This window comes from Mesoplodon densirostris, chromosome 2, assembly GCF_025265405.1.
Source record: "Mesoplodon densirostris isolate mMesDen1 chromosome 2, mMesDen1 primary haplotype, whole genome shotgun sequence".
NCBI lineage: Eukaryota > Metazoa > Chordata > Mammalia > Artiodactyla > Ziphiidae > Mesoplodon > Mesoplodon densirostris.
Window position 1 is genome coordinate 36,997,306 of NC_082662.1, and position 27,028 is coordinate 37,024,333.

General features: G+C 45.0%; 2 protein-coding genes across 5 annotated transcripts in view; both read left to right on the plus strand.

The window, feature by feature from the left end:
* The window catches only part of KDM4A (lysine demethylase 4A), a 44,059-nt gene extending 40,962 nt beyond the window's left edge, over positions 1 to 3,097 (plus strand). For both annotated transcript variants that reach the window (XM_060089668.1, XM_060089669.1), the window contains exons 20-22: positions 847 to 966; positions 1,523 to 1,615; positions 1,751 to 3,097. In XM_060089668.1, the coding sequence (XP_059945651.1) occupies positions 847 to 966; positions 1,523 to 1,615; positions 1,751 to 1,891 (354 nt within the window). In that variant the 3' untranslated portion in view covers positions 1,892 to 3,097. The remainder of the gene's footprint in view (positions 1 to 846; positions 967 to 1,522; positions 1,616 to 1,750) is intronic.
* Positions 3,098 to 5,318: 2,221 nt separating this feature from the next.
* ST3GAL3 (ST3 beta-galactoside alpha-2,3-sialyltransferase 3) overlaps positions 5,319 to 27,028 on the plus strand; it is a 227,642-nt gene continuing 205,932 nt past the window's right edge. Inside the window, exon 1 of one of the 3 annotated variants that reach the window (XM_060089674.1) lies at positions 5,319 to 5,445. The gene's annotated coding sequence lies outside the window, so the exon portion shown is untranslated. Of the gene's footprint in view, positions 5,446 to 24,888; positions 24,963 to 27,028 lie in introns of those variants that run through there. The other 2 variants (XM_060089671.1, XM_060089670.1) reach the window with 2 other exon arrangements.

Sequence of the window (27,028 nt, forward strand, 5' to 3'; positions counted from 1 at the left end):
CTTTTATTCAGCTGCCATGAACATGTTCATACACTGACCTCCCACTATATACCAAGCCCTCTGCTGGGAATGCAGCAAGGACTCCACCCATCCTTAGGGTTCCCCCGCCTGCAGGGAGTAAAAGTCCTAAAGTTTTTTGCCAGGTCCCATGGTAGGTGGTCTTTTATTACCTTTCCTTCAAAAAAAAAAGGTTAAGAACCCTTTTCTTTCCTTTTTTTAAAAACTTTATTTGTTTTTATTTATTTATTTATTTTTGGCTGCATTGGGTCTTTGGTGCGCACGCGTGCTTTCTCTAGTTTTGGCCAGCAGGGGCTACTCCTTGTTGTGGTGCGCGGGCTTCTCATTGCGGTGGCTTCTCTTGTTGCGGAGCATGGGCTCTAGGCGCGCGGGCTTCAGTAGTTGTGGCACGCAAGCTCAGTAGTTGTGGCTCGCGGGCTCTAGAGCACAGGCTCAGTAGTTGTGGCACACGGGCTTAGTTGCTCCGCGGCATGTGGGATCTTCCCGGACCAGGGCTTGAACCTGTGTCCTCTGCATTGGCAGGCGGATTCTTGACCACTGCACCACCAGGGAAGTCCTAAGAACCCTTTTCTTAAATAGTTGAGTAAAGTTTGAGTATTTCTTCCTGGCAGAGCCCTGTGCCCCTGTCCCTTAGAGAGACAGTTGAAGGAACATGAGAAGGACTCTTGATCATGGCACATGCCTTTTACATTTATTAAGTTTATTATGGCTGCTTTTTTCTGTCACCTAGAAGCAGCAGCAGCCAGCAGAGATAGCGGGGTGGACTTGGACTTAGCAGGTCTCTCAGGGGGACCTTCCTTTCACCCTTCTTCCTTAATGTTCCCTCAGAGTCAGGACTGTCTCCAGTTGGGTCCTCCTGCTGAAGGGGAAGTAGTCCAAGTGAGATGGACAGACGGCCAAGTCTATGGAGCCAAGTTTGTGGCCTCTCACCCCATCCAGATGTACCAGGTAACCAAAGGCTTTTGTTGGGGATGGGGGAGGGGGCCTGATTAATTCAGTGTTTCCTGTTGAGCAAGAGGAAGTCTTTGCTCTTGGAGAGCTAAGGCAGTGGTCCCCAACCTTTTTGGCACCAGGGACACCGGTTTCGTGGAAGACAGTTTTCCATGGATGGGGGGTGGGGGTGGGGGTGGGCGTGGTTCAGGCGGTAACAGGAGCGGTGGGGAGCGGTGGGGAGCGGTGGGGAACGATGGGGAGCAGCTGATGAAGCTTCGCTTGCTCGCCCACCGCTCACCTCCTGCTCTGCGGCCCGGTTCCTAACAGGCCGTGGACTGGCACCAGTCTGCAGCCCGGGGGTTGGGGACCGCTGAGCCAAGGGGTCAGTGACAACCCTTTTCAGAGCTAGGGGCTGCCCTGTGTCCAGTCTGCCAGGTATGGCTTCAGACATGGCAGGCCTTACTTCAGTGTTGTAAACCCTTCCTGTGACTGCAGGAAATTGCCACTGTGCGTGATGGACCAGGGAGAGAGTCAGGGATATATTAGCTAAAGGCCTTTGTTTCCTTGGTAGGTGGAGTTTGAGGATGGCTCACAGCTTGTGGTTAAGAGAGATGACGTGTACACGCTGGATGAAGAGCTTCCCAAGAGAGTCAAGTCTAGACTGGTGAGTGTATACTTTCTGTGTGCCCTTGGTTCCCATCTGGGAGGGAGGGAACAAAGCAAGGATGTGTCCCTTTGTTTTTTTTCTTCGGGGTGGTTGGCCATAAAGTGCTCATTTTGCTTACCTATTCTTCTGTAGTCAGTAGCCTCAGACATGCGCTTCAATGAGATTTTCACAGAGAAAGAGGTTAAGCAGGAAAAGAAACGGCAACGAGTTATCAACTCAAGATACCGGGAAGATTACATTGAGCCTGCACTATACCGGGCCATCATGGAGTAGGTGCTTCCAGCGGCCAGGAGAGTCCCAGCTGTCAAGGCGAAAGCACTCTGGGGTTCCACAGCACAGCAGACACTTCGATCTCTGAAGTCTCTAAAAGTGAACTGTAAAATGAAATGGAATGAAATAACCGACCCCATCATCTTCTCACCCTGCCCTCATCGCATTCCACTGTAATGAAATGACAAGCCGTACTTGGACATGTGGCAGCAGCCGCTGATCTCCCAGCTGATGGGCTGAGCACTGGAACGCTGTGGCTGCATGGGCCCCAGTCTGTAATGGGGTCGGCTGTGCTGGCTGGGCTGGTTGCCCTGTTCCTGGCCTTGGACTTAGCTTCCTAATGATCACCTGCACCAACTAGGCAGAGGTGCTGGTGCTTGCCCTCTCCCCCTTTTTGTATTTATGTGTGTGTGTGTGTGTGTGTGTGTGTGTGTGTGTGTGTGTGTGTGTGTGTGTGTGTGTGTGTGTGTGTGTGTGTGTGTGTGTGTGTGTGTGTGTGTGTGTGTGTGTGTGTGTGTGTGCGTATGTATGTTTGGTCTGGACCAGCTTCTGCCAGCCCCTGGCCTTTACTTTCTTCCTTGCCTATCCAGGGCAACAAAAATGTGAAATTCTGCCCTCAGCTGAACTGAGTAAGGGCCCCTGGGGGTTGGCTGGAGATGGCTGTGGCATCTGTTTGTCTCTGGAACTGACTCAAGAGAGTGCTGGCAAAGCTGCAGTGATGAGATGCTAAGGAGTTAGCGCCACCTCTTTGCCTTCTCTTGAAGAAGACAGGGGTAACCTGGATGTGTGCCCACATCACTCTAGGCACAGAGCCCCTGTGGACAGTATTAAAGGGTGTGGGTGGGGAATACTCTGAAGGGGGATCTAATGATGGAAGCAGGCAGAGCCTGGCGGGTGAGTCTGTCAACAGAAAACTGCAATCATGCAGGGGCTGGGAGGGTTAAGATGAACTGGGGCCACTGGAGGCCAGGGGGTGGGTTTAGATATGCCCCCTGGTCTGGGGGTGGGAGGGAGCCGATTTGGGAGCGGGGTGGGACTGGAGGGCAACGGTGAAGGGGTTAAACAGGTTTTTGCTCCTTATGAATTTGTTTGCCTGGGCCCAGGGTTGGAGGGATTCACACTTATACCGTATGTATACAAGAAACAGATTTATAATACTTCCCCTTTTTTTGTTACGTATGAACGCTATAAACCAAATTATTTTGAAAATCGGTGCATCACCTTGTCCTTAGCAATAAAACGTGTTGAGCAGAGGATTGGCTGTGTCTGCCCCAAGGAGCCTGAGTGGCCCAGGGTCAGGCCGGGAGTGTATCTAGAGTCATAGGCTCTGGAGCAGGGCCATGCATTTTAAGGACTCAGTAAGGCAGGATCTAGGAAGCCCTCCTAAAGAGATGGGCTCCTTGTCAAGTTCTGGTCCTGTGGCTCTGTATGGTGGGACCTGGGAAGTAGAGGCACCTCTGGCCGTAAGTACCTCCTTTTGCTTCTCTGGCCCTAGAGATGGGAAGGAGAGGTAATAGATGAAGGACCAGACCACTTCCACAACTTGTAGAACTGAGTTTGATCTCTCTCATCTCGACCCCACTTGTTAACTTCATTGAGCAGGTGTAAGTTTATGCCAGTGTCTGTTCCATAAAAATTGTAGAACCAGCTTGAAAGAAGGCAGTACGTTTTAGGTGCTTGAAAAGCAAGGGATTGACAACCCCTGCTCCCCACCCCGTGCGCGCTTCCTTTACGTCCTGAAGCTGTTCTGAGTTGCTTGTAGTTGGTAAGATGCTTCCCCGGAGGAAGACCCGGTCCCTTTGACCCCCATTGGGTTCCTGAGGTCCTGGAGGTGGACAAGGTTAGAGCAGCAGCAGCAGCAGGGGTGGGGGGGCAGTGAATTGGGCACAGCAGAGCTGTTCAGCTGGTCTTGGACAGCCAGGCACTAGGTCCTATTTCTTGGCTCCTGCCAGGTGCCGGAGAATCTTGGGTCAGCTCAGCAACTCAATGCTTCTTTGTGTCCTGGGGCTTGGGAGGTGGCTGCCACCTCTGGTGTCTGATTGTGGGGGAAGGGAGGAGCAGCAGGTCTCAAAGATACCTACGTTTCTATGCAAGTTCCCTCCTGGGGCCAAGAAGGGGAGGTTGAATTTTTTGTCCAGCACCCAAGGATTCCCAGGCGAGCGTGGACAGAGCCAGGCCTTAATGGATTGGCAAGCCCTGGGAGCACACATCTTTGGAGGGAAGAAACACTTCCCCAGACTTCGCAGGGTCCCAGACCTCCCTACCTTTCACTGACCCTACCATTCCCAGCCCTGCTGAAGGACAGGCAGGGTAGTCCCTTCTGTAACGCCAGCAGAGTTCTTGCTCAACAGCTGACCATTTTTCTAGAAACTTTCACCCTACTGTAACCCCAGCAGAGTTCTTGGCTCAACAGCTATTTTTCTAGAAACTTTCACGTTTTGTTTTGGTCAAATGTAATAACCTCCTGGGAAACTGAAGTTTAAAGAGGTGATGAGAGTCTCAAGTCCCACGGAACAGGCCCTCTTGCCTGCAGTCAGGTCCAGGCCAGCCTTTTGGACAGGGCAAACTGCCCTTCTTTGGTGAGGCAGCGTCTTTGGCTGGGCAACCAAGGATCATAGCCGGACAGTTCCTCCTCTCTTCCGTAACTCCCCTCGGGGGAATTCGTTTTAAATTGTGCCCCAGTAGGGTGGGAGAAAAGCTGGGACCTCCGGAACTGAAAAGGGTAGACGAGATGGGGCGGAGTGGTCCTGTGCCCGGAATAAAAAGAGGCTCTAAAGTAGTAAGAAGGGCAGCCAGCGACCGCTGTCCACCCAACTCCACAGGATTGAGCAGGGTCGCCCAGCCCGTGGACGTCCACAGCCCTGGGTCTCGGCCTGGTTCCAGGCGGATGCCTGCGTCCCTCGGTGTGGAATGACCGTGTACCCCCGTCCCTCGCGCGGCCGAGGAAACAGGCTCTGGAGGGGTCATCTCGGCGGACAGCGAGCCCTGCGGCCGTCAGAGGTCCGCATCCCAAACGTGCGCCCTGCGGGGCGTGAAGCCGGGGGAGGATTCTTCAAGGCGGCGGATAGGCTCCGGGGAGCCGAGGGGTGGGCGTCGGCGCGGAGCCAGCAGGCCGGGCCCGCTGGACCCACGCCCTGAACTGCCAACAGCCCGAGTCCCGGCGGGCGCGCGAGGCGGACGGGCCAGAAAACTCGGGGGTCCAGTGTTTAGTGGGCCGCTCTGGGCTTGCGTCCGCTCTCTGCCTGCGGTGCCCCGCATTGGTCAGCCCGGCGCCCCGCCCGGCTCCCGCGCGCCGATTGGCCGCGGATGCCCAACCCTCGGTGAGGGCTCTGAGGCGGAGAGTGGGATTGGTGGTCCCGTCGTCCACGGGTCGGGGTCGCGGCCGCGCGCTCCGCCCGCCGCTGCGTCCCCACTATGGCGGCGCCCAGGCGGCCCACCGCGACTTGGGCGCCCGCCGGGGTTCCCCGCGGCTGCCGCCGCCGCATTCGCCGTCGCCCCCGCCTTCCCGGCAGCGTCGGGCCGGGCGCCGCCTCCCCCCTGCCTCCCTCTCCGCTGCGGTAAGGGCCGGTCCTGCGCGCGTCGGGCCGGGCAGTCACCACAGCTAACGGTCGCCGCCGCCCCTCCCCTCCCCCGCCGCTCGCGGTCCCCGGGTTGGTGGGGTGCGGAGCCCGCGCGCGCTGGTGCTGGGGAAGGAGGGGTCGGGCGCGGCCCAGCCGTCTCCGAATAACAAAGTCTGGTTCGGACTGGGGGCTCGGGCCGGGAGTCCGGTCCCTGAGGGACCTCGCCTGGGTAGGGGCTGCCAGGCCTCGGGGGAGAGGACGGCTGGACCCGGGCCGAGCAGTCTGAGGTCACCTGCGCGCGAGACCCCGCAGCGCTGCGCACCTTGGCGCAGAGGAAGGACCTGGTCAGGCGGGCCTTCGCTATGGGAAGAGGGAGGAAAAGTGGAAAACCTGAGTGGGAATCAGCAGCGTACGGGTAGTGGCTGTCATTGCTTATTGCTCTACCAGCCGCCAGATGTTCCGGGGACTGAGGTCACTTTTACTGACAAAGTACGCCTCTTGCTTCCTTTTCTCTGGCACTTCTCCCCATTGTTTGCCCTGTGATTTTGTTTGCAGGAGGAAATGTCTTAGTGATGAGAGCAGGTTTGATTAGGATAGTCTCCCACGAACATTTTGAATTCCTTTTTGCAACAGTGCTCGTTTTTATGATTCCTTAATAGACCTCACTTATGTTTGTGTTTCCCGCACATAGGAGGAAGGAGAGAAATGTGTGAACTGACTCAGTGCAGTTAACTGAGAGAGGGACCAATGAAGGCAGCTGTTACTTTGTTAAAAACAAAAACAAAACAATAAAACAACAAAAACGTACAAACTTTTCTATGGATACACTTTGAATTAACTATACTATAGCTAGTTGAACAGGAAGGTAGAAAAAAAGCACTTATTGGGTTCACGAAAATAAATAGACCTCATGGAAAATTAGGTTATTTTTAAGTCAGAATCACCTTGGAGTGATGATCATTTAACTGTTGGATATACCTTCAAGTCAAAAGGCTTAAAAGGAAGCTGTCACAAAAATTTATGACCGAAATGGTATTTTCAAATAATCTCGTAATGCAATAGCAGCTCCTAAGACTAAAGATTCTTAACTCAAGGATATTTTGAAGTATTAAGTGATGAATCTCCCTATTTCACATGTCTAAATGTCTAATCAGAGTTTAATAAAAGTAAATTATTAATGAGAAAAAAAGATGTGCATATTCTTAGAGACTAAGTGACTTTGGATCATCAATAAAGTGTCTATCGAGTACATATTGTGTGCAAGGCAGTGCAACTGTGGGGACCTCACGACCTGTATTGTATGAGACTTGTTCTCATGGGCCTATGAGTTGGTTGTGGGGTTAAAGGGCACACAAGAAAATGATCACTAATAAAATGGTCTCTAGAATTCTAAGATAGTAGGTCTATGAAAATTCTGGAAAAGGAGAAATCCATGTGTTTGAGGAAGGTTTCACAGGAGAGCTGAGGCTTGAGTTGAGCCATGAATGGGTAGGCCTGGGTGATGAAGAGGAAGGAGAAGAGAGGAAATGAGAAAGTGAGGATGGGAAAGGTGGCAGGGGAGAACCCAAAACCCTCATGGGTAGTTCCAGGGGGTTCTTATTAGAAAAAGTGGGAGATGAGGCTATACAAAAAAGGCAGGTTGATGGCATCAAATCAGGAAGTAACTTTGTCCTGGATGGAGCAAAGGGTAAACAAGTAGTAGTACTTCAGATGAAACTGGAGCTAGCTATTAGAAAAATAGACAGTAGCACTTTATTTGCCCTTGTCGCTTTTATGAGTAACCTTAGCTAGTTAGAATAGTGGTCCTCTCAGCTACCCAGGATCTGCAGCTCAAGAATCATTCTTGCCGTTCTTTTTTCCCCCTTGTATTAAGTTGGTTACCAGGTCTTGTTGCTGCTGCCTCCACACTATGTCGAGCTTCTTTCTGTTCCTACTGTCATCACACTGACTTGGCGCCATTGATACCATTCCCTCGAATTACTGCAGAAACCCCCTAGCTTCCCCCCCCCACCCCTTCCATCTATCCTGTGTACTGTCATCACTTGCAGGTATCTCAGTTCCCCAGCCTAGACTTTTATTTATTTTTTTGGGCTGAGTTGGGTCTTTGTTGCTATGTGTGGGCTGTGCATGGGCTTTCTCTAGTTGGAGTGAGCGGGGTCTACTCTTCGTTGTGGTGCGCGGGCTTCTCATTGCGGTGGCTTCTCGTTGCAGAGCACGGGCTCTAGGCGCACGGGCTTCAGTAATTGTGGCTCTCGGGCTCTAGAGCACAGGCTCAGTAGTTGTGGCGCATGGGCTTAGTTGCTCCGCGGCATGTGGGATCTTCCTGAACCAGGGCTCGAGCCCGTGTCCCCTGCACTGGCAGGCAGATTCTTAACCACTCTGCCACCAGGGAAGCCCCAGCCTAGACTTTTAATGGCTTCCTACCGTCTGTTGAATTAAGCACAGACCAGCCTAGCCTGGGCAGTATGGGTAAGCCATTTCTTGCCATTCCCTTAGATTTTATTATATTTTCCAAGTTTGTGGAACTATTTGCTCTTTGTTGCTGTTGTGCTCTGTTGCTTTTTCTATCCTAAATGACCCCCTTGAATCTCTAATTGTTGGTTCTCACCCATGTTTCAGGGCCATTTGATTGGAACTCTCTTTGTGAAGCTTTTCTGTACTTTTCTCCCTATCTAGATGGGACTTGTTTCTCCTTTAAACCATTATAACACTAGAATCTGCCTTTTGCACCAATTGCCAACATAAGACTGAAGCTTTTTCAAGCCATGGGCCATCTTCTTCATTATCTAGCACAGTGTTTTGTACATAGGAGGTACTTGGCAAATATATTTTATATTGAACATAGCTTTGAACCAGGATAGATGCAAAGAAAATTCTTTGTGCAAACAAAATGTCCATCATAAAATCTGTAAATGAAGTTACTTATGTGAGATAATTTGTTACTGAGAGAGCTGGTGTATTGGTCTGGATAGCTTGGATTAGGCTTCATTAATAAAAACCCTTAAGACTTCAGTGGCTTAACAGAACAAAAGTTGACTTCTCATTCATGCCACATTCCAGCATGACTGCACAGGTAACTCTCCTCCTCTCAGTCACTCAAGGACCCGTGCTGTTGGAAACTCCATCTTAATATGGTGTTTCCGTGATCATTTTGATTGAATGGAAGATGGTGATCAAGGGACACTGGACTTTCAAGTTTCCATCCTGAAGTGGCACCTGTCACTTTCATTTCCATATCATTGGCTAAAACAAGTCATATGGCCATGCCTAACTTTAAAGAAGGGCAAGGATTTGACGTCTTAGCATGTGCCCGGAAAGCAAAGAGCCAGAAGTAACTGTTGCACAGCAGTAATGACTGCTACATCTTCTTTGAGTATCACGGCCCATGGAAGATTAGAGGCAGCGAAATCAGATGGGCTACTAGAGAGAAACACATTGACAGTAGCAAGAAATAATAGCTCTAACTATTATTAGGCATGGAATGAGGGTGGATTGGAAAGTCAGAACTCCATTACAAGCACTGTAATGCTTGTAATGTAACAGGCCGAGGCTGTTGATATGAGGGCAGTCAGTGATTTTCCAGTCATAGCACAGTCATTCCTGAGGGCATCACTGTTTTACAGCACCCTCAGTGATGAACACAGAAATAGTCCTGAGACATCCACAGAAAGTTAAATTATATTCAAGATACACAATTTAAAAAGCAAGGAAGTGTGTAATAACTCAAAGTACATTTTCACTTGAATGGTTAAAATAAAAAGGATCCTAGTTCAACCTTACTGGTTTAATTCAGGCTATAAAACTTTGGCGTTTAGGGAGGAGATTTCACTTTTAACAAAGAAAGTGAAAACTGGGTTGAAATCTTGCTTCTGCCATTGATTGTCTAACATTGAGCAAGTGTCTGATTCTGGAGTCCGAGTTGCATCATCAGTGAAATGCATAGGGTGGTTATGAGTTCACTTTATGTAAAGTGCTTTGCCCAGTACCTAGTTCAAGGTAAGGACTCATGATTATGATTATCAACGTCAGCAGCAGCAGCAGGATTTGAAGAAACTTTGAGAAATCAGGTAAGGAAATCTCAGGATTTCCCCAGATTTTCCTACCTTTTTCCACTTCCTTGGTATCCTGTCACACCTTTCTTATTTTCACATGTACCCTATTTTATTTTGCTTGGTTGTATATGTGTCTGGGTCTTCCACTGTACTAGGCCCTCTAGTCATCCCACAAGTAGCTATTGAGCATGAGCACTCTGCTAACCTCTGTGCTAGGTTATGGCATTACAGATACAAAAGGCATATCCCGGGCCTCAAAGAGCCTTTAGTCTGGTAGGAACAGAAACCAGTGAACCTGCAGTTAGAATACATTGTAATGGGCTATGTGTGAGGGTCCTGTGGGATCTCCTGAAAAGAGAATCTGATGTCACACAGGGAATATAAATAATGGTTTTCCAGAGAAGCTCACACCTACCTAAGTCTTGGATCACTAGTTACTAGCTGGGTAGCTGTGGGTTTAAAAGGCTTTTCAGGCAGGAAACAATGTGTGTAATGGCCTACAAACAAGAGAGTGTGGCTGCATCCTGAAGATGCTTGAAAGGCAGGAGAATAGGGTATGTTTGGGGAGTGTGTGGAGGCTGCAGAAGTTAGACTGAAGCCTTGTGAGTTCAGGAGTTTATTGTGATGATGAGGAGGAGCCACTGAAGGGTTTGAAGGTAGGAAATGACTTTATCAGCTTTGCCTTTTAAGACGACCAGTGTGTGTGGAGGCAGCAGAGGAGTGAATGTCCTGTTTCCCTGACATGGGAAGTTCTGAGGTTTGCAACTGTAGTGCCATGTCTGCTACAGGGTCATAAAATATTATGGATGAAGAGAGCTTAGAATGAGGTGAGGCTGGAGGGAAGGTTACCATTTAGGCTACTGCAGTAATAGTAAGGGTGTGTCCATCTCCTGCCTGGGGGTAGAGGAGAGTCAGCAGACCAAGATTTCCATCATGGCTTCACCAGTTTCTAAGGTGTGGCCTTGGGCAGGCTTCAGAACCTCTTGTGTACTCTCAGTTTTCAAATTGGTAAAATGGGGATAAAAATACCTACCTTGCAAGGTTCTGAGAATTTGAGCAAGTAGAGGTAAAAAGCCTGCTCCTGTACTATTAAATACATAAGGGACCCCTTATCATAAAAATAATAGTTTTAAGATTTTAAAAAATTAATTAAGTAAGTAAGTAATTTTTGGCTGCGTCGGGTCTTAGTTGCGGCACGCCGGGATCTTTTGTTGTGGCGTGCGGGCTCCAGAGTGCGTGGGCTCTGTAGTTGTGGTGCACGGGCTCGGGCTTAGTTGCTCCACGGCATGTGGGATCTTAGTTCCCCGACTAGGGGTCGAACCCATGTCCCCTGCATTGGAAGGTGGATTTTTCACTGGACCATCAGGGAAGTCCCAGTTTTAAGATTCTTAATGCTTAGTATATTCCCTGGTTCACAGTAGGTGATCGTTAGCCTAAAATCATCTGCCAACACTGTGGTTTTATTTATACATCTTTTTTTTGTTTGTTTTTTGTGGTACGCAGGCCTCTCATTGCTGTGGCCTCTCCCGTTGCGGAGCACAGGCTCCGGACGCGCAGGCTCAGCGGCCTTGGCTCACGGGCCCAGCCGCTCTGTGGCGTGTGGGATCTTCCCAGACCGGGGCACGAACCCGTGTCCCCTGCATCGGCAGGCAGACTGTCAACCACTGTGCCACCAGGGAAGCCCCAACTCTTCCCTTCTTGATCTCAGGATAATTCTCTCATGCCCAACCCACCCACACCATCATCACTGTGGCGCAGTGGTTAAGAATCCGCCTGCCAATGCAGGGGCCTGTGAGCCATGGCTGTTGAGCCTGCGCGTCCGGAGCCTGTGCTCCGCAACGGGAGAGGCCACAACAGTGAGAGGCCCGCGTACCACAACAAACAAACAAACAAACAAAAAAAAAAAAAAAAAAGAAGGGAAGAGTTGGTTGATATGAATATCATACCAATTTAAACATTCTTTAAATGCCAACAAATTATATATGGTCATTCAGCCGTTCCCAGCCCTCACCCAGAAGTGACACATGCACGTGTGCATACACTCTTGTCGCTGATGTTATAATGTGCTCACTGCTTGGGCTGCTAAAATGTATGCGCTTCTCCTTCAGCGTCATCATCGTTGTTGACTGTGTCCCCCTGAAATTTTGCTTCTCCTTGGTCTTCTTCTGAAATGTTTGTAAAGATGATAATGGGGGTTTAATTCCAATTTGTTCTCCTTTAGGTTCTGTCTGGTCATCCTGGTTGACAGGAGTTCCTTCCCTGTGAACTTCTGCACAACTTATGTTATTCTGATTAAATGTTATCTACTGCCTTGTCTTATCATTATTTGTCTATATGTCAGTAAATTCCCCTTTTCCTTGATGTTAGTTTTCTTTACAAAATAATGGAAAGATGGCATGTTTATGTGTTTTTGACATGACTTAAAACCCATAGAAGGGCTTCCCTGGTGGCGCAGTGGTTGAGAGTCCGCCTGCCGATGCAGGGGATACGGGTTCGTGCCCCGGTCCGGGAGGATCCCACGTGCCGCGGAGCAGCTGGGCCCGTGAGCCATGGCCGCTGGGCCTGCGCGTCCGGAGCCTGTGCTCCGCAACGGGAGAGGCCACAACAGTGAGAGGCCCGCCTACCGCCAAAAAAAAAAAAAGAAAAAAAAAAAAAACCATAGAAACCTTGTGTTTGAAATATGTTAAACAGGTTAGAATATTCTGTTCCTAAGTTTTCAAAGTATATGGCAGTGATTTTCAGAGTTTTTGATCTCAGGACCCCTTTATGAGTTATAAAAATTATTGAAACCCCAAAGAACTTTCATTTTATGGGTTTTGTCTATTGATATTTAATGTATTAAAAGTTACTGAGAAAATTTTAAGTCACAAGAATACACAAGCACGCATTCCATTAGCTGTGAGGACAGTGTTATAGTCACATGTCATCATATGTTATACAGCCTCTGGAAAACTGTGCTGGACCCTTGGTGAGAGAAAGAGAGTGAACAGGGCAAATAATGTCTGAGAATTACTGTGAAAACAGTTTTAAACTCGTGGATCTGAAACTGTGCACCTCAGATTGGGATTGAACCCACGTGCTGGGACTCAAACCCAGCCTAAACCCAGATTGGGACTCGAACCCACGTGGCCAGGACTCGAACCCACGTGGCCAGGACTCGAATCCGGCCAAAAGCCACAGTCTTCCAACTGAGATCACACACTGGTTTCAGGACTTAATGAAACTCAGGTTCTTGATGTCTCATCGCAGAAAGAATTCAGTGAGAGACAAAGTGATAGGTAAGAAGTGGGTTTATTTAGAGGGAAACACTCCACAGACAGAGTGTGGGCCATCTCAGAAGGTGAGAAAGGCACCAGGGTATGGGGTTGTCAGTTTTTATAGGGGTGTCAGTAATTTTATAGGCTAATGAGTGGGAGGAGTATTCCAGCTATTTCAGGAAGGGGAAGGGATTTCCAGGAATTGGGCAACCGCCTACTTTTTAATCCTTGTGGTCTGTCTTGGAACTGTCATGGCGCCTGTGGGTGTGTCATTTAGCTTGCTGATATGTTACAGTGAGCATATACTGAGGCTCAAGGTCTAGTGGAAGTCGACTTGTCCGCCATCTTGGACCCGTTTGGTTTTAATCAGTTATGTCATGTTCTAGGGCTATGTCATTCTTTCAAAGGTTGTGCCCTGTCCCCTTCCCTCCTGTTTCAGATCCACTGAAAGGGTCTTGGGGACTGTCTGGGGTCCTTGGACCACAGTTTGAGAACTGCTGGCATGTAGATATGAGAGTTTTTATAAATGACACTTTTACATCTTTTTGGCAACAAAATAACATAAGGATGGAAACACTGCCAAACATCTGTTTTCAAAATGCACTCAACGTATTTTCTTTAAAAACAAACGAACAAAACTAGTTTCTAGCTTTTGTTAAGACATGTTCTTCACCTTGAAAGGACAGATGTGTGTATTTTTGGAAAATCTTCTAGGTGCCATACTATTAACAGACATTTGCCATCCCAGAAAAGTTTAGCAAACTTGGAACACCAGTATGTTTGTAAAAGAAGAATATACAACTGCTCTTTAAGTTCTGGAAGTCTTATACATGCTTGGCCAGATGATAACCAGAGAACTTCTTTGAGGCACAAGAGTTTCATGGTTACTCACCATCTCATTGTCAAGTTTAGTTATGATCCTATTTATTTAAAATATGATCCAATTTTTATGAAATTAACCACATTGATGTCTTAATGCGTAAACTGCACTGCATCACGAAGCAAATGGTAATTACGTAATGGTACCATTACCCCCCATGCTCTGGAACTTTCACACTTTTTGAGGATTCTTCCTGAACCTCATGTGCCCCAAGATGTCTGACATAGGGATTGTTTGAGGAGGCCAGTGTCCACTGAAATTAAATATCAGAAAAGTTTATAAACAGGAGTTCTGGTATTTTCTTTTGTTACCTTGGTGAATCTTTGTGTGCCTTTGAAATGTCTATTCTCTCTGACAGTGAATGGCCTGGGCTGTTACAACAGCCTCTTCTTGCTCTTGCTTGGCCTTTTCCAGGCTGTCCTCTGTATTGCTACTCAAGTGATCTTTCTAAAATACAGATAGGACTATGTCATTTCTCTGCTTATTCCCTTCACTCGTTCTCCATTGCCAGTGGGATAAATTTCAGACCCCTTAGCATGGCATCTAAAGCCTCTCTACCTTTTTACTGCTTCAGCTTCTTCACTGAAGCTTTTCTGAAACCTCACAGACAGTTATAAATTTCCACCACCTCATTATGTCTGTACCTGTTTAACTACATGCATCACACTGTTCTCGAGGGCAGGCAGTGTTCCTACTGCTATGCTATACTCAGGTGTGTAGTAATGGCTTCTGCCTGGACTGATAAGATGGCATAGCTTCCATCGTGTTTCCAGCATAGTTATTCTGCAATATTATATTTTTTTCCTTGCCCTTTTTAAAAAAAGATATGAGCAGATAAACAATGTGGAACTACTACATAGGCCTAAGACATCTGAAGTGTCAGAGACATAATAGCAATGAAAGGGAACATTTATCTTGTATTTTCTAATGATGTATTTTACACATACAAGAACAGAATAATATGATGATACCCATCACCAAATCTTAATATGCCATATTACATCAGTTTTTGTTTTTGTTTTTTTTTTAAGAAACAGAACATTACAGTTCCAGTAAAAGCCTCATGTATTTTTCCCTGGTCTCCTCCGTCCTTCACCAGAGAAAACACTATCTTGAATTTAAAGTTTTAAAATTCCCATGCATGTTTTTATGCTCTTGAGGTTTTGCTACATGTTGTGTGTCTATATACCATGCATAGCAGGGGCCAGCAAACAGGCCTGCAGGTTTTATTGGAACACAGCCATGCCCATGTTTAAGTATTGTTCTTGACTGCTTTTGTGCTGCAACCTTCTGTTTCCAGTTTTCTGGACATGCTGCCATCTCCCAACCACCTTCAACACCAGTCCCCACCATTTTATCTCAGCTGGCCCAAAGCAAGGTCATCTTTTCAAATATTCCAGTTGAATTTTCTCAAGACTGATTGGAGTCAACTTTTCCAAATAAAGAATTATGTCTAGAAGCTTGTCTTCTGAACACACCATTAAAACAAATAATCAGACCCCCAATAAAACCAAACATTAACAGCTCTTATTCAGAAAGGCTTTTTTTGTTTGTTTGTTTGTAAAAACAGAAATGAACTAAAACATGCAAAACTGAAAGTTCTGTTTCCTTGGATTTTTACCCCTCTCCCCTAGGCTTTTTTCTCAGCTACTAATAAAGGGAACATCTGACCAGGGACAAAATCTTTTCAGTTTTACTCTTCTGCCTTCCATTTTTACAACCTTAGTGTAGATATCTAATTTGTACTCAGAAAGTCACTGACTGCCCATGTTACACAAGTCTAGGTCCAATCATGTGGTACTTTCAGCATGTAGAGTTTAATGTAAGGACTATTAACTTTAACAGTGAATTGGAGTAACAAGATTAGCTAGTAAGTAGTAAAGAAATAAGCACTTGGAAAGATGCTCAACATCATTAGCCATCAGGGGAATGCAAATCAAAACCACAATGAGATACCACTTCCTACCCACCCACTAGGATGGCTATAATCATAAAGATAAGAAGGAGTGTTGGCACAGGTGTGGAGAAATCAGAGCTCTCATACACTGGTGGGAAAACAGTGGCATTTCCTCAAGTAGTTAAACATAGAGTGACCATATGACCTGGGTATATTTCACTCCTACATATATACCCAAGAGAAATTAGAACTTATGTCCCTATAAAAATTTGTACATGAATATGCATTGTAGCATTATTCAGCCAAAAGGTGGAAACAGCCCACATGTCCATCAACTGACAAATGGGTAAATAAAAGATGGTCCATATAATGGAATGTTATTTGGCAATAAAAATAAATGAAGTACTGATGTGCACAAACCTTAAAAACATTGTGCTAAGTGAAAGAAGCCTGTCACAAAGGACCACATTATGTGAAATATCTATAAACATTTGCCTATTCTATAGAACAAAGTAGTTTAGTAGTTGCTTAGGGCTGGAGGTTTGTAGGGGATGACAGCTAAGGGGTGTGGGGAATCATTTCGGGGTAATAGAAATGTTCTAAAGTTGATTGTGGTCATGTTTGCACAACTCTGAAAATACTAAAAGCCATCGAAAGGTATACTTTGAATGGCTGAATTGTATAGTATGTGAATGATATCTCAATAATGCTGTCAAAAAGAAGTAAAGAGAACCCTAGAGAATATAGAAACAGATCCAAGGAACAGCCGCCACCTCAGGGATGAGCTAGAGTGCTCAACAAAGAGCGCCCCAACCTGCCTCACACCCACCACAGGCTGAGGTTCGGACTTCAGTTTAGTGGACGTGACAATGGCTCACTGGATTGCAGATGAGCCACTGTGATGCTGCATGGTGGAGCTTGCCAGAAATCTGCCGTCTTGGGTACTGGGGAAAGCTGTTTACAGAGAGACATCCCACCAGAGGTGCTCTGCTACAAAACTGCCCAAGAGAAGTGCTGAGGGAAGCTGTTGGCTGCTGCTCACTGCTGGCTGCTGTCCACTGGAAAAGTCCTGTGTGCTGCAGGAGCCTACCGAGAGGAACACACTGGAACACACTAGAACCCAGAAGCCATGGCTTTCCAGCACCCTCTAGTGACAAAGCTTGACATCAACTAGCAAAAGGAAAATATTTAAAGGGCCCAGATCCATTTTCACAGAGCAAGCAAAAAGGATGAATTTGGAGCTAAGAGTCAATAAGTCTGTAATCCACACAGTGGGTAATCGGAACCTCAGCATACCCTTAGCGTTTTAATTCCCTTTGCAGATCTTCAGGTTATCCTTGCCACCTTGGCTATTGGGGCTCAGAGAAGCTGGGACTCTGTATTTTTGGGCCAACTTGCCCTCAGCCCAGTTCTCTCTGATTATCCATTTTTGCATATCTTTTTTTTTGTTCTGTATGCTTGGTTCTCTTTTTCAGACACCAATCATACCTATGCTGGATCTCCTATGGCAACTATTATATTTTTGTTTTTGTTTTTTGTTTGGGTTTGTTTTGGTAATCCTTTTAAACTTTTTATTCTTTTTCATTTTATCTTCCTCATTTTTTATCCACCACGGCCTTCATGACTCTTATTGTGTTTTCAGCAGTTCTTAATTGTTCTCTTTCATTGAGACTTTTGTCTTTGTGGTGATGTTATTTTTCTTTCTTCACTTTTCCTGAGTGTTAATTTTACTTAAAAAATGTTGTTTCACTATTTTTTCCGAGGCTCTCACTTTATTCTTGGCTCTTAGTTACCTCTTGTTTTTTAGAGCCTTTTGGGAGTGGCAGAGGGGCTGGTAGAACCTTTGTTAATGATCTGTATCCATCCTGTGACAAAGTTTTTTCTGTTGTGTGCTCTTCGTTTAGCACACTTCCCCTTGACCCTCCCCCTTCCTTTCTTCCATTTTTGTTTAGATTCTTCACTGGTTCTGTTTCATTTTTGTTCTGTTGTACCATATAACTTCTTCAAATGAAAAAAATTATATGACGGAAGTCAGATCATTCGGATTTGAATCCTCAGTCTGCCACTTACTAGCTCTATGATCTTAGATAAGATAATTTTACCTCTCTGTGCCTCAGTTTATTCTCTATATAATGAGAATGATAACCTCGTAGGATTGTTAAGAAGATTCAGTGAATTAAATCATATAAAACTTTTAGAATTGTGGCTAGTCTGCAGTAAGTACTGTGTGAATATTAGCAATATTGATTATTTTATCCCCTGCATTGACTTGCAATTAGAAAATACACAGTTCTTCTTCATAGAATAATGTAATATATTGCATGTTAATTAACTACTTAAATTTTGCTTAGTCATGCATAAAGTCTGAAAAGGAAGTGTACATTAAGCAAAACCATTTTAAAAAATTGATCTTTTCAGTAACTCGTTCAGGAAGCTGGGTAATAAATATTACATAATAGTTTCTAACTAGCTTGCCTCAAAAGTATTCACAGGAGACATGTTCAGGAAATACTTTATGGCTTTTGCTCTATGTAATTTTGTCATAATTGAGTTCATATTCATTTTGGTTGCTATTTGAAGGTCAGCAAAATTCTAACATTTCAGACTAAAAATTGTTGCCAGGTATAGTTTAGAAAATAACCACATTGTAGGATGTTTTAGAAATGACAGGGGTTTGGTGTACTTTGTTTCAGTGAGTTCAAATTTTTATGTAATTTTCTTTTATGGCTAATTAAAATAACCTAGTTTTATGTACCTTTTGTACCTTTTTTTGAGCAGACTGTAAGTGACTGAACATTTGGTCAGTGAGCAGATAGTTTTTGAATATCTACCAGGGATGCAATGGTGAATAAAATAGACCTGTTCACTGCCTGCATTAGCCAGAATAAAATTTTAAGCAAATTACTGTAAATACTCCTGAGTATAAATGCATTATGTAATGGATGAGGATATATGGGTGCTGTGGGAATTTCTAATAGGGAGACCTAACCTAAAGTGTGGAGACGGGTAAGGCTTCCCTGTGGAATTAATTTTTAAGCTGAGACTTAAAGGCGGAGTGGCAGTTGGCTAGGTGAAGTGGTAGGGTCAAGAAGGCTTCAGCCTGATATTAGGAGACAGCATGACAAGTTCAAAACACTGAAAGACGTTAATTGTTGCAGACTTACAGAGGTAAGGTGGTAAGAGATGATAACAGAGATGGGAGGAGATGTGGGCAGGGACCAGATCATGCAGAGTCTTATAGGCCCTGTTAAGGGGTTTGGGACTTTACCCTAAAGACAGTGGGAAATTTACAAAGTTTAAACCTGGGAATAAAATAGATCCACATTGGCTGCTATGTGGAGAATGAATTGAAGAGGATCAAGAATGAATATGGAAGTACCCAAAGGAAATGAAAACAGGATGAAATATACATACACACCTGTTTATCACAGCATTATTCACAATAGCCAAGATATGGAGCCAACCCAAATGCCCATCAATAGATAAATAGATAAAAAAAGATGTGGGGGCCTCCCTGGTGGCGCAAGTGGTTGAGAGTCCGCCTGCCGATGCAGGGGATACGGGTTCGTGCCCCGGTCTGGGAGGATCCCATATGCCGCGGAGCAGCTGGGCCCGTGAGCCATGGCCGCTGAGCCTGCGCGTCCGGAGCCTGCGCGTCCGGAGCCTGTGCTCCGCAACGGGGGAGGCCACAACAGTGAGAGGCCCGCATACCGCAAAAAAAAAAAAAAAAAAAAAAAAAAAAAAAGATGTGGTACATATACACAATGGAATATTTATTCAGCCATGAGAAAGGAGGCTATCCTGTCATTTGTGACAACATGGATGGACCTTGAGCACATTATGCTAAGTGAGACATAAGTCAGGGAAGGACAAGTACTGCACAATATCACTTATATGTGGAATCTGAAAAGCAAACCTGTACAAAAGCAGAGGGTAAATGGAGGTTACCAGAGGTTGAGGGATGGGGGAATAAGTCTGATGACGGTTAAGGGTAGAAACTTGTAGCAAGTAGTAAACAAGCCATAGAGATCTAACATACGGCATAATGAATATAGACAATAATATTGTACTATAATGTGATAAATATTGCTTAAATGACAGTCATATTACAGTATATAAATATATCAAAGTAACACGCTATACACCTTAAATTTACAAAATGTAATGTCAAATTTATCACACACAAAAGAATGGACATGGGAGGCTTCTTAGGAGGCTATAGTTGTAGCCCAAACAAAGGGTTATAGTGACTTGAAATAACAATGGTAGCAGTGGAGATAGAGGGACAGATGGATTTAAGAAGTATTTAAGAGGTAAAATTCATAGGGCTGATGACTGATTATATATGGAGGGTGAGAGTGAGAAGGAGGGTAGTGTCAAGGATAATTTCCAGGTTTTTGACAGAAGCACCTGTGAAGGTGTTGCCTTTTATTGAAATAGTGAATACTGGAGAAAGAGGAGGTGTTTTGGGGAAGTCTGAGACATCTGTGAAACATCTAGATGATGATACAGAAATTAAATAAACGGAGTTCCCTGGTGGCCTGGTGTTAGGATTCTGGGCTTTCAGTGCCGGGGCCTGGGTTCAGTCCCTGGTCGGGAAACAGATTCTGCAAGCTGCATGGTAAGGCCAAAAAAAAAAAAAAAAAAAAAAGTTAAATAAATGGACATGGAACTTAGAAGAAGTATCTGGATGGAATATATAAAATTTGGGATAAGGATGGTAATTGTAGTCATGGAAGTGGAATGAGATTGCCTTGGGGATATCTGTGGAATGAGAATATAAAAAGCCTGAGACAGCACCCTAAGCTTCTCTCTACATTTAAAATTGCTCGTGCGCTCCCTCTCTCTCCCTCCCTCTGTCTCTCCTTCTCTCTCCTCTCCTTCTCTCCCTCTCTCCCTCTCTCCCTCTCTCTTCCCCCCTCTTCCCCCCTCCCCCTCCCACTACTCTCCTCTGTCCCCCCTCCTCTGTGTCTCTCTCTTTCTCTCTCTATATACGCACAAACATTATGTCTTTAGTATATATTACTTTTTGGAATGTGTACAAATTATATTAATTGTGTTTAGAGTTGGGGGAATATAATTAGAAATATATTAATTTATTTGATCTTTAAACAAACACTTCTTGAATGTGCTGTGTACTAGGTGCTGTGCTGTTATATGTAGGTGATTCACAGACCTAAGTTATAGATTCTGCTTTCAAATTGTATGCTAATTCCTTACAGAGACAGAAAAATAGATAAGATATTTTACAGATGCTGTGATAGAGGTAAGCATTGGGTGTTTCGAGAGCACAGATTGCCGCAGTGTCGGGCAGTGTTTAAGGAAAGCTTTCTGAAGGAGGTAAGACTTGAACAGAGTCCTAGAAAATGAGTTGGTGTTGCTAAGTAAAGAAGGCAAGAAGGAGCTCTTACCACCACACTGTACGCCTCTTACAGTTTCGGATGCTGTAGAAAGGTCAAGTCATGGGAGGACCGTGGTGTCCAGTGACTTTGGCAATTAAGAGGTCGGTGGTAAACTTAATTGAGCGACAGGTAGGATTGGAAGCCAGATCAGATTGTGGTAGGTGGAAGAATGAATGGGGAGTGAGAAGTCATACTCCTCTAGGGCAGGGTCTAAATCTGATTGTCTTAGTGTCCTCTGTGCCTTGCATAATCCCTGGCACTTGGTGTTTGTTACATTAGTTTTGAACAGAAGAGAGACAGATCCTTCTCTGAGATAAGATGAATGCATGAGGAGGGGATGAGTCCAGCTGCTGCATTCCCTCTACATGCTGAAGAGAGTTTGCTGTGAGCCCTTGTAGCTCTTTACCTGTGTGCTTTTTTTTATGGCTGTGCAGGGAGGCCAGGTACCCTCCGGCAGCCAAAAAAATTCTCTGCGTTCATCTGTTAGTGTTCTTGTGTTTTTATTCTGGTCTTTTTCTTTCTTTCTTTCTTTCTTTCAACGTTTTTCATTCGTTACTATATCATAAGCATTTTTACATGTCATTAAAATTTTTTCATAAACATCTTAATTGGCTGCATAATCTCATTTGTTGTGTATTTGAACATTTATTTGCACACTTGGTTTAAGTTTTTTTCTTTTTTAACTTTTAATTTTGAAATAATTTCAGACTTACAAATAAGTTGCAAAAATATTACAAGAACTCCCATATATCCTTCAGCTCCTCTATGGTGGTATCTATCAGATTTCTGCATTGTAAAATTACTCTTTTCCTCTCTGTAATTAATAAGTATCTTGTGGGGAGATACTTTAACATGATATAATATCCCATTTCTCAAAATATTACTTATTAATTTTGGCATCCTTTGATGTTTCTTAGCTGAATTATGACTAAAATGATTGCTAGATGGTGATTTTCTAATTACATTATTCTACACTCATTCCACTGTAAGGGAGAGCTTTTTCCTCTCCTCATTTATTAAATTCTTGTTTAATGGGTCATGATCTGTTATTATAAGTCTAAATTGCCCCAGACCTGGCCATTAGGAGTCCCTCAAGCTGACTGCATTTTCCTTTTCACATGGCACTCTTTGAGCACTTTCCTACGTTCAGGCTTATCTTGATAGAGCCTTCTCTGCCTCAGCCCTGGAATCAGCCATTCTTCCAGGGACCCCTGGTTCCTATTACATAGTGGAGAATAGTATTTAAAAACCAAGATCTAGGTGCTAGGTGTGCTCATTGCTACTGGGATATGATTGCTGCCAGGCCCTTTCAGTGGACAGAGCTAGGGCTTACAAGCATGTACATACACAAAAGCACACATACACTGTCCACATCTATAGTTATTTTTATATTTGTGTATATATTGAAAACCATCAGTTCACACTGATACCTTCAATTCCAATACAACCCAAAAGATTTATTCTAGTTTTTCTTTTTCTACATTTTCAACTCACTTCTCCATCATTGAGAAATCTGGCTCCTGTTAGCCTCAGTATATTTACTTATTTGATCAGTCCCTTATCACCTCCTGCCATACCCCGAGACTTATCATGATGGCCTGATGCTCCTCCCCCTCTTAACTCCAGATATATGTGCCTACCTTGCTTGGCCCTTAAAGCCTAATGGCTTTTAGATTAAATTATTCAGAAAGGAAGAGAGGGAGAGAGCTCGTTCCTTTTAAGATTTATTTTTATTTTTTTATTTTATTTATTTTTGGTTGCATCCGGTCTTAGTTGCGCACGCAGGATCCTTGTTGAGGCACGTGGGATCTTTCGTCATGGTGCGCAGGCTTCTCTGTAGTCGTGGTGTGCGTGTTATCCCTCTCTAGTTGTGGCACACGGGCTCCATGGTACGTGGGCTCTGTAGTCTGCGGCACGCAGGCTCTAGTTGAGGCGCGTGAGCTCAGTAGTTATGGCGTGTGGGCTTAGTTGCCCTGCGGCATGTGGGATTTTAGTTCCCTGACCAGGAAATGAACCCGCGTCCCCTGCATTGTAAGGTGGATTCTTTACCACTGCACCACCAGGGACGCCCCCTCATTCCTTTTTATGGCGGCATAATCCTCTATTTTGTGAATACACCATAGTTTATTCAATCCTTACTGAAAGGTTTTTTTCTCTTATATTACAAATAGTGGTGCAGTAAGTAGCCGTGTGCATAAGTCTTTTTGTATTTTTGTCAGTGTATCTTTGGGATAGTTTCTTAGAAGTGAGATCATTGGGTTAAAGGGTAGAAGCATGTATGATTTTGTTAGAGACTGCCGAATCCCTCCTACCACCAGCAGTGTATGGGCGTTCTCCCCACAGCCTCACCACTAGAATGTGTTGTCAAGCCTTTGTCCTGGCAGTGAGTTTGAAATTTCATGTCTTTCCGAATATCGAGATGTTATACTCCTCCTTGTCTTGGAGGTCTTGGCTTATTTTAAGCTCTTACTTGCTTCTTTGTGTGTCACCCACTTCTGGAGATCAGTTTCCTGTTTAGGCTGTTTGTTCTACCTCTTTGTTTGAAAATCTTTTCCCTTAACGGAAAAGTCAGAAATAAAATAGGTGATTAGTTCGCCATTCTCACTGTCATATCTGTTGAACAAATGGGTAAATTCGTTGACTGACTGACGGTCGTGTGTCTGCCAGAGCCTTAGGTTGAAGTCACAGTATGGCTGTGGCAGTTCAGATGTCACATCTGCGTTCAGGACAGAAGGAGGGGGAAGGGCTGGGAGCAGCCACTTCAGTCCCCTTTTAAAAGGGAAGAAAAATCTTTCCAAGAACCACCTGCTTTTTGTAGGCAGGCTGGTTATACCTTAAATTTCTCGTTGCTTTTGTGGGAGGATTGGACAGAGTACATGTCCTTTGTGCTACTGGAAATGCAAGTCTCCAATTTCTATTTCACTTTGAAAACTTTGTACATTTATTACTTGCATGAGTACAAATATTAAAGTTAAATATACAAATACATCGTGAAAAATACCCTCTCCAAACCCACTTTTCAGAGGTAATTACTGTCAACAGCTTGGTGTGTATTCTTTTATCTATGTACTTCCTTCTTAACCTTAATTTTAAATATTACTGTCGGGGGCTTCCCTGGTGGCGCAGTGGTTGAGAGTCCACCTGCCGATGCAGGGGACGCGGGTTCCTGCCCTGGTCCGGGAAGATCCCACATGCCGTGGAGCGGCTGGGCCCGTGAGCCATGGCCACTGAGCCTGCGCGTCCGGAGCCTGTGCTCTGCAACAGGAGAGGCCCCAACAGTGAGAGGCCCGCGTACCGCAAAAAAAAAAAAATTACTGTCTTCCTTGTTTGTTACCACCAGTATGGGGCCATACATACATTCACATATGTACTATTCTACAAGATTTTTTTTTCACTTAGCAGTATACTCTAGCTATTTTTCTATGTCAGGACATGCCTGTGTGTCTCATTCTGTTAACTGTTACATCATATTCTATACTTGTTATTTTCCTGCCTTCATCAATCCACTGTAGGGTTTCCCTGGTGGCGCAGTGGTTGAGTCCGCCTGCCAATGCAGGAGACATGTGTTCGAGCCCTGGTCCGGGAGGATCCCATGTGCCACGGAGCAAATAAGCCTGTGCACCACAACTACTGAGCCTGAGCTCTAGAGCCCGTGAGCCACAACTACTGAAGCCTGCATGGCACAACTACTGAAGCCCGTGCGCCACAACTACTGAAGCCCGTGTGCCACAACTACTGAAGCCTCTGTGCCTAGAGCCCGTGCTTCGCAGCAAGAGAAGCCACCGCAATGAGAAGCCCATGCACCACGACGAAAAGTAGCCTCTGCTCGCTGCAACTAGAGAAAGCCCACGCGCAACAACGAAGACCCAATGCAGCCAAAAAAAAAAAAAAATCCATTGTCCATCTTCTTTCCTCTGTGTGCTGGTGGCTGACATCTACAAACTGTACCATCTGGGCTTCCTTGCCTTCTGGCTTCCAGTTGGGATCAGCTGATGAAAGGCACTGATGGGGATCAGAGGACCAGTGGTGAGAGAAGTCAGAGTATTTATTGTCCCCTACTGTCCCTTGCCATGGCTGTAGTAGCAGATGTGTTCCTCTGTGGCCCCTGCTCCTGTTGGCTGGCCTCTCTTCTCCAGCCAGCTCTTGCTGGGCTCCAGTATCTCCCTTTCTCTTTGCCTTTTCAGCTCCAAGGTAGGAGTAGCTTCCTATTGTTGCTAGTTCCTGGATGTGTCACTGCCCCTGGGTAGTTCCTCTAACCCTACAAAAAATCTTGTCATTAATTCCTTTGGTTAACTCCTTTTCATGTGCTGTCTACTTCCTGCCAAGACCTCAGTGATAGCAATGATATAAATATCATTGTGTACATGTACCATAATGTATTTGTCTGGTTCCCTATCGATGGACATTTGAGTTGTTTCTAGTATTTTGCTCTTATAATCAGTGTTGCTAATAAACATCCATGTACTGATACTTATCTTTTAAAATAGTTGTTGGAGTGTTACTCTTGGAAAAAAGTCATAGAAATAGAAATGTGGAGTCAAGGTGTGTGAATGTTGTAAATTTCAACAGATACAGGATTCCCCTGCTATCTGAAAGTAGAATATTCCTATGAAACCTTTCGTAAGCTAAAATGGTAGAAAGTGAAGAAGCAAGTACCATTAATTTATATGGAAAACTTTTTGAATGTTCCCAGACCCAAAAGATAACTTACCAAATCATGCCAAATAACAGTTAAAACCTAAAATAACACTAACATATAGTAAAAGCAGGAATGACATGATAAATACATAGCCTGTATAAAATAGAAATAATGTATTTATGGTGTAGTTTCCCTCACCAGAGTCAGGAAGACAACAAGCACACTGGAAGGCTAAGAGGTGGTGGTGATGGTGTGTTAGGCTGAATCATTGGAGGTTGGGGTGGTGGGAAGTATAGGAGACTAGGGTGTAGGAGAGAGAGGAAGAGGGTTATTTCTCAACACCTCGTCACTGTCTGAATCCATCAGACCAGGCAGGTCACTTATGTCTACACCTTCTGTGGCTGTCTGCCTTGATGTCAAAGGTTGAGGTTCATTGTCTGCTGTGGCTGATGTGACAGGCTTGAATAGGACAGTATGCTTGATTGCTTAGCCTCACGCATTTTTCTATCATACAATTCTTTATAGACACTCAAAACATCCTGCAAACCTGCCCTAAGCTTGTGTGTCCTTTCAAAATTAAAGTCATACTTTTCTGCAATCATTGCAGCACTGTCGTTAATAGTGAAAATCTCACGTAAGTGCTTTACATTCAGTTTCTGGTTGACTTCACTCATGGACTATTTGCTACTGAGTTCAGTTTCAACCTATATCTTTTACTCTTGCAGTTGCATCAGCTCTTGGTGTGTCAGTTCTTGGTCATGGGATGCTAAAACCTCTTCAACATCTTTATCAGCTTCCACAAACCCAGCCTCCTTAGCCATAGTCACTGTTGCCATATTTATTGTTGATTTGAAGCCTTTAAAATTGCTCATTACTTCAGGACACAGTCTCTTCCAAATGCCAATTCCCACCAAGACTTTTAGCCTAATGAAAGCATCTCCAGATTTAGCAGCAGCCAATTTTATTTATTTGTTTTATTTTTATTTATTTATTTATTGAATGAAAGATTCTTTATATTCTATAGTGCTTTACATTTCAAAAGTTTCACACACATGATTTCATATAATCCTATAATAACCTTTTTTTCCCCTCTACCCCTGTATTGCCCCTCACGCCTTCCCTTTCCCCACTAGTAACCACTTGTTTGTTCTCTATATCTGTGAGTCTAGCAATTGCAAATTTTATGGTTTTTTTTTTTTTTTTTTTCTTTTGTGGTACACTGGCCTCTCACTGTTGTGGCCTCTCCCTCTGTGGAGCACAGGCTCCGGACGTGCAGGCTCAGCGGCCATGGCTCACGGGCCCAGCCACTCCGCGGCATGTGGGATCCTCCCAGACCGGGGCATGAACCCGTGTCCCCTGCATCGGCAGGTGGACTCTCAACCACTGCGCCACCAGGGAAGCCCCTGCAAATTTTATGTTTTAAGTTTTCCAGATCTCTCATAATGCTCTGGAG